Source organism: Orycteropus afer, unplaced genomic scaffold, assembly GCF_000298275.1.
Source record: "Orycteropus afer afer isolate SDZICR_OR568_19922 unplaced genomic scaffold, OryAfe1.0 scaffold00281, whole genome shotgun sequence".
Taxonomy (NCBI): Eukaryota; Metazoa; Chordata; class Mammalia; order Tubulidentata; family Orycteropodidae; genus Orycteropus; species Orycteropus afer.
In genome coordinates this window covers 318,879-326,857 of record NW_006921868.1, presented here as the reverse complement: position 1 = coordinate 326,857, position 7,979 = coordinate 318,879, and the positions used below count along the sequence as shown (strand labels likewise).

The window sequence follows — 7,979 nt, the reverse complement described above, 5'->3', positions numbered from 1 at the left end:
AGGTGGTAAATCTTTATGGAAGCAGACTGCCCAGTCTTCCTTCCACAGAGTGGCTGGTAGGTTTGAACCACCAACCTTCTGGTTAGTAGTGAAATGCCTTAGGCAGTACACTGCCAGAGTTCCTTATGTATGACAGCATAGCCCTATTAAGAACTTTATACACACAAGAAAAGGACTAGAAAGAAATAACAGCTCTATGCAGTGGGGTTATGTGGGATTGCTTTTATTTTTTCTATTAAATGTTTTTCTGAATCTTCATTATGTGAAACTCCACAATGAAGTGACTTGCTTTGTGGGTGCAAGGGACAGTGTGCTTTAAGAGGCCTGGGCAGCTTTCACAATCAGGGAAAATAAAAGGAAGAATTAGTGTCCTCACCTGCCTTAAAAAAAATGCAGGAGGCATTTCCTGTCTCAGGAAAGCAAGAAGCCGTGTGTTTGTCCTGGGCCTCTGTCCTTCACTAACGGCCTCCTTAGCTTAGTCATGGGAGGACCTGGGATGGGATTTCCCTCTGGAAAGCTGCCCCGTTACTTAATCAGGAAGAGAGCCTCCCCCACCTTGGCCAAGTGGGTACAATAAGTCAGTGAAGAGGACTTACCCCTATAAAGACAAGAGGATGTATAAAGACAAGGATGTCTTAGGAAGGTTTCCAGGGAAGCCTTAGAAATTTGTTTTTAAAGTCTAATAAGAAAAGGCTGGGAAGAGAACGCATTCTGACTTAACCAAAGAGAGAGACAGCATATCTCCCCAGCCCCCGTCTTGGCCCTGGCCCGCCTTAGCCTGCCCTTCAGCCGATACCTTGTTCTTCAGCATCCCCTTAGGGCCCACCACATTTTCAAATATGTGCTTTCCCACATGGGCATCCACTGCCGAGAGGGGATCATCAAAGAGGTAGATGTCGGCGTCACAGTACACAGCCCGGGCCAGGCTCACACGCTGCTTCTGGCCCCCAGACAGGTTTACACCCTGGGAAGAAAGAACCAAGGTAGAAGAAGGTGGATTTCCTGGGAAACCTGGAGACTTGAGAAATGTTGCTGAGCCACTGAGGGCAGCCTGTTCAGAGGCAGAAGGCAGAGGACCCAGGCAGGTGCCCTGCAGGGCTGCTTCTGTCTCCTCCTATTTCAACCTGTGGCAAAGCCATGGGATTACAACGCCATGGACATGGGCTCAAATCCCTGCTCTGCTGCAGCCAGGGATGGAAACATGGGCTCGAGTGGGGCTTAGCCACGTGGAGCCTTCACTGCCTCAACTGTAAAATGGGTTGAACAGAAAGAACCTGAGCTTCCTCTGAGCTGCTGAGCATAGCACCTGGTAGGGTGCTCAGTAAGGGGCAGCTGCTGGCACCAAACCGTGCTGGCTCACAGGAGACTGAACGTCGGCAGCAGTGGACGTGGACAACATGATTGCTGTTGTTGCTGTTAACAGGTGGCATATTCTGGCTACTCCAGCCTGGAGGATGTATACCATGGAGGCTGGAATCTGTCCCCCATCCTATTCACTAGGGAAAGGGTGCCACGTGTTAACCTTCACCAGGGCACTGCATGAGCCAACGGTGGCTCCGGCTCTCCTACAAGAGAAAACCCTGTCATTGCCATATTTGGCTGGGGAACTAGAGCTAAACCACCCCCTCTGTTAACGGCACAGCCCCTCTCCTGAAGATGCTTGCCCTGTCCACACACAGTCCAGTCCACAACCAATCACAGGAATAGGGCAGACCCAGCAGTGTTTTGTTCCACTGTGCATGGGGTCACCATGAGTTGGGGGCCAACTCAGTAGCAGCTAGCAACATCAATATGTATATTTGCAATACTGACACCTTTCCTTCTTTGTCTTATGACTTTGTAAACATATACAAAGGTAGCATGCAGTTCCTGGTCCCCTGCTTTGGGGCTTGGCCAAGTGGCTTGTTTATGGGTACAAGTGACAGTGTGTTTTAAGAGACATCACATGTATTTTTTGTTCTCTTGTATCACCATGAGAAGGGGCACCCCCCATTTGGTAGTTTCTGCCCCCTCAGCCTGGGATCCCACAAGAAACCATGTAGGGCAAATCTGAGCCAATCTGCAGCCAGGAGTGCAGCTCAGGTAGCCTGCAGCAAGCAGCAGAGCCATCCAGCTGAGCCCAGATTGGATCATAAAGGCTATACAGAAACCCACAAACATGAGAATAAGAGTACTGTTACAAGCCACTGAGACTGTGGTTGTTTGTCACAAGTCAGCTGACTGACTCAGGACCAAAGCTGAAGCCGCACTGACCTTCTCGCCAATCTCTGTCCGGTCCCCACTGGGCAGGATCTCCAGGTCTGGGAGGAGAGCACAGGCCTCAATCACAGCCTTGTAATACCGCTCCTGCATCTGGTGTCCAAAAAGGATGTTTTCTCTGAGCGAATCATTCTGGATCCAGGCCTGCTGGGGGACATAGGCCACTGAGCCCTACGTGGCAGACGGAGAGAAGGCAGAGACAGACATGATTAACAAGGTAGCAGCCAGCCTGCTTACCTGCCGCAAAAGCCCTGTTTTATAAGACACCTTCATCACACCTTTGAAAGTGAGTCACAAAGGACTACAGACACCAGAGCCGGGGTCAGAACTCACACTAGGTCAGAGGCGCTCCATCAGCCAAGCCTAAAAAGCAGCCATCTCCACTGGTGAGTTTATTGTTAGAAATTTAGTAACTATTTCCTGAGTGCCTACAACAATACACAAAACCCCTGCCTCCACAGTGTGAAAGACCAAGACTAATTTAAAAAATTATGTGATGATGGTTGTGGCAGCTAAAAGATAAAAATAAGAGAGACCTTTAAAAGCCACAGCAGGGAAGGAATCCCGAGGCAACTGGAGCAAGGACTTGGGCACCAAAACAGCCACTTCCAAAGGCTATTTGGTTTCTGTTTCCACATAATACAAGGTGTCAAGAATGGCATGGAAATATGGGTATTTGTTTCATGTGGTCCTTTGTACTAAAAATACAGAAATTAGTCTTTAAAAAGATTTAAAGGACTGAAAGGTGAGGATAAGTTGATCTGACAAGGAGGGGGGACAGGGCCTCCTAAGCAGAGGGAATAGGACGTGCCAAGGAAGGCCTGGAGATGAGAAGTACTTGGCAGTTCAAGAGGTGGTATGATGACGACAACACTGCCTGGAGACAAGACAGGCAGGAAACAAGCTGCAGGGAGCGGCAGGGGCTGGCTCAAAGGGGGCTCAAGGGGGTGTGGGCCATATGGGGGAAGGGGTGGCACAGAAAGCCCCTCAAAAAACCAAAGACCAAATTCACTGCCATTGAGTCTACTGCAACTCACAGAGACCTCCAAGGCTACAAATTTTTGTGGAAGCAGATTGCCCATGTTCCTTCCATGGGGTGGCTGGTGGGTTTGAACCACCAATCTTGTGGTTAGCAGCCAAATGCCTTACACACTATGCTATCAGAGCTCTTTAGATAAGGGAATTCTGCCAGGACAAAGCTGTGAGTGGAGTCTAGGCACCTTGATCCTTAATCTTAACTCTCAGATAAGAGACTGTTAGGGATTAAATTGTGTTCCCCCCCAAATATGCCTTGGAATCCTAACCCCTCTACCTATGGAAAGTCCCTGGGTGGGACAAACGGTTATCTACTTCTGTAAAGATCACAGCTTAGAAAACCCTACAGAGCAGTTCTATCTGTTAACACACAGGAACACCATGTGTCTGAGCCAACTCTACCACAATGCTTTTGAACCCGTGGATGGAATCCCGACTGGGAACAGGGTTTTCTTTGTTGGGTTACAGAGGCCATCTCAGTGTAGAGTGTGTCCTAAACCTAATCACTTCTGAGTAATAAGGAGCAGCACAGACACAGAGACAGGCAGGAACAAACTGGGAAAACAGATACCATGTGAACGAGTGGCCAGGGCTCCAGAAGCCAACACAGACAAGGGCCTTCCCCTGGAGCCGACAGAGCGCACCCTCCCCTATGGCTGATGCCTCGAGTTTGGACATCCAGCCTCCGACGCTGGGAGAAAATACAGTTCCGCTCCTGAAAGCCACGGCACCTGTGGCATTTCTGTTACAGCAGCACTAGACAATTGAGAGAGTAACGAAACTGCTGATACGCTGAGTAAGAGGTCAAAGCACCACAAAGTCCGTGGTAGAACTATGCTAATGCAGAGGGTAGACAGGCATGATCTATATAAGCATACCAACCCCAAACACCTGGAAAATGCAAAATTTTAAAACACATTTCTAAATCTTCCCTTACCAGGGCAACACAATCAGACACAACCAGATCTATAATTTCCTCAGACCAAGTACTCAGAGTGCCCTCATTTCCAGACTTATCATTTTGTATTTTGAGGCCTTTTACTCTAAAAGACAGTGGTTTTAAAGTAACATGACTTCGTCCCCCAGGAGACATCTGGTGATGCCTGGAGAATTCCTGCTTGGGGGTGCTCATGACATCTAGAGGGTAGAGGCCAAGGATGCAGCCCAACATCCTACAATGCTCAGGACAGTCCCCACAATTAAGAATTGTCCTGCGCACGGAATCCAGACTTTCTGGATTGCCCTTCGATCATCTTTAAACCAAAAATATCCCCTAACGTCCTCTTAAAATCAAGCAATAGTCTAACTTAACTACGTAAAGAATATCTGCCTTGAGCATTAGGCTCTTTTAAGATCTATCTACTTGGGATCAAACGGACGAGAGCAATTCAAAAGATGGGAATCGTAGAAGGTGGTGAGTTTATGTTAATGGGGGAAGAACAACTCAGAAAGGAGGGTGAGAATGGTTGCCCAATTTGAAGAACATACTCAGTGTCACTGAATCGTACATGTAGTAACTGTTGAATTGCTGTTTGTTTTGCTATGTATAATTTCCACAACAACAAAAAATAATAAAATAAATTACATACATAAAAACAATATCCAGCCCAGCAGCTGAGGAAGTCCCCAGTTAATGAAACAAAAAGGGATGTGGATCCCACCATGACTGGTACTTTTCTTCTGTTAATCTGGTTCACACTGCCCAGTATTCTCACTTTATAGCATGTATTGAAAGTAATGACATAAATTTCTTTAAAAAAACAGCTAAATGTCATTAGTTTGGACTCAACTACTGTAGTGTAGACATTCTCACCTGGGCTAAAGGATATCATATAATCAATAAAGGAAGAGTTTGGCTCTGATATGAAAGCAAAGGAATAAACCAAGCATTCCCAAAAGTTCATTCTAAGTGACTACGATTCTAAGGATATAAATAGTTGCTGTACAGACAAAAAAGAGGTACAAATATGCATGGGACACATAGGTTAAACAATGTTAAATTGTTTTTTTCCCTCTTTGCTGGATTTCTCAGAACCTTTATTTTCAATATTTGTTATAAACTACCAAAGGGCAGGAACCAGAATATGCAGGATTTCCCAAGCTTGTTTGAGTTTCTAATGTTGAACCATCCTTGCATTCCTGGTATAAATCTCATTTGGTCATCGTGTATGATTCTTTAAATATGCTGTTGGATTTTGTTCACTAATATTTTGTTGAGGACTTTTTTCCAAGCTTTTTTGAACCTGGGACCCTTTATTCCCAAATATCCCATAAGACAAACACACGTAGAACATGCTTCAGAAAACACTGGAGTCAACAAAACTTTGCAGGGAATTATTTCCTACATCAAGGAAGAAGCTTTCATGAGGAATGAACTAAAAGGAGAGAACATGCTTTTAATTTCCTATGGGAATCTTCCATTCATTAAAGCAGCCTTCTTGAACTGTCTCCTGGGGCATAGTTCAAGTGCAGGCAGGCCTCAAATTTACAAACTAGTTCAGTTCCTAAGTCTGTCTTTAAGTTAATTTGTATATAAGTCAGAACAGCTAGTACAGTCTAATTCTTATCTAACAGCAGTTAAATGTTTGTCTTAGTATAGTGTATCTTTCAATGCACAAAAACCCATTAAAGAAATACTCCCCAAAACACTAAAACATCTTTAACATAATACAGGAATAATATAAATGTTTTCATGTATGTCACAAAGTAGCATCTGTTTGTTATTACAAACCATTGTATGTACCTCGAATCTTTACTATAATAGACGTAATAAGCTTTACATGAGGAGCTCTGGTAGCGTAGTGCCTAAGGCACTTGACTGCTAACCAGAAGGCTGGCGGTTCAAACCCACCAGCCACTGCTCAGAAGGAAGGTTGGGCAATCTACTTTCGTAGTGATACCACCTTGGAAACCCCAGGAGGGGTCGCTATGAGTTGGGTCCAATTCAACAGCACATAACAACAACAATAGGCTTTTCAGGGATTGGTTCACAACTACAGGTTGCATGTAAATTAGACATTTGTAACCCAGGGACTGCTGTAGTTCAAAATACTCTGTGTATTTAAAATAAGACTGCAGCCTTCTTCTAGCCCACATGAAACATTCAATGAAGGGTCATAGAGTTCAAACTATTCCTTTAAAAAACTTTTCTTTGATGATATTCCAACAACATAAATGAAGAAATGCCTAGCTTTGTTACACTTACATAAAGAGCCATAGGAGATCCATATAGAGAAAGAGTGAGCCAGGACGACGCATGCATAAAAAGGCTGAGAGACACGGAAGGGCCGAGATGACAGGGATGAGGCCAAGTGTGCCAGCTGTGCATTTACTAAGTATTTACTGAGTGTGTACTATGCACCGAGCACTGCCCTAGGGCTAAAATTGAAAAACAAAACAAAAAACAAAACTAAACCCCTTGCCATTGAGTTCATTCTTCTTTTTAAATAACAGTATTTTATTGTGTTTTTAGTGAAGGCTTACACAACAGTTTATGTTCCCATTCAACAATCTGTACACAGATTGCTCACTGACATTGATTACTTTTGTCACAATGTGTGAACATTCTCATATTTCCATTCTGGTTGTTCTGTCCCTTAACCTTCTCATCTTTGTTTTAAAGTAACTGTTGACCATTTAGTCTCATATAGAGGATTTTTTCAAAGAGCGCAGCACTCATGGGCGATGTTCTCTATTTTGTGAGTCAATCTATTGTTTAGCTGGAAGGTGTCCTCAGGGCTCAGTTGCCAAGAGCTGATACAGACTCGTGGCGATCCCACTTGTACAAAGCAGAACTGTGCTCCGTGGGGTTTTCTCACCTATCACCTCAATGGAAGCAGAACACTAGGCCTTTCTTGTGTGGTGCATTAGAATCACTAACCTGTATGTTAGCAGTCAAGTGCAAACCATTTGTGCCACCCAGGGAGCCATGGTGCTAGGATATACAGTAAATAAATGACACCCAAATGTCTGCCTTCTAGGATGATGCAGAGAACAGCAGAAAGAATGACAGAGGAAGAGACGGACAGAGGAGAGGTCAGGAGCGAGACTCTGCTGCTCCCACTTCATGCACAGGGACAGTCACAGCCACATGAAGAAATGCAGCAGCATCCTTGTCCTTCCTCTCAGGCAGCTGTACCACTGCCCTGCCCCCACCCGGAGCCCGGCCGTACCTTGAGAGCCACGTGCCCCTCCACTTTGTCCATCTCGGCCAACAGTGCTGAGAGCAGAGACGATTTTCCACAGCCCACCTGGCCCACCACTGCCACCAAGGAACCTTCTGGAACCGAGAAGGTGATGCTGAAACGATATCACACGCTTTGTTACGTCGGTTACACGTTGTCTGAATAAGCCCGACAGGCTGATCCCCCTGCCCACAGAACCTGGATTTATGAGGGTTAAAACAGTTACTGAGTGGAGAGTGAGATGGAAGGAAAGGTTATTAGAAGCATTTAGAAAAATCCCTTCTGCAATTTCTACTGCTGAGCTGGGTCTAGTGAACAGTCCTGGGGGGCTTCCCCTTGTGCTACCTGTGACAGCTGGGCTGGGACGCATGCGCACCTGCAAAACGGTGGCCAGAGAGACCTAAGGAATCAGGTGATGCTAAGAGAGCCAAAGGGACAGGTGTAACTTTGCCTGGGGGCATTGACAGGCAGCCTGATGGAGAAGACAACACAAAGCAAATT

The 7,979-nt window shown here is 45.6% G+C and overlaps 1 protein-coding gene across 1 annotated transcript in view; it reads right to left on the bottom strand.

Moving 5' to 3' along the window:
* Window positions 1–7,979, bottom strand: part of ABCC1 (ATP binding cassette subfamily C member 1) — a 180,480-nt gene that overhangs the window by 48,524 nt on the left and 123,977 nt on the right. Inside the window, exons 16-18 of the mRNA XM_042782274.1 lie at window positions 7,467–7,593; window positions 2,254–2,430; window positions 797–964 (exon numbers count right to left, since the gene is read on the bottom strand). Of these exons, the coding sequence (XP_042638208.1) occupies window positions 797–964; window positions 2,254–2,430; window positions 7,467–7,593 (472 nt within the window). The remainder of the gene's footprint in view (window positions 1–796; window positions 965–2,253; window positions 2,431–7,466; window positions 7,594–7,979) is intronic.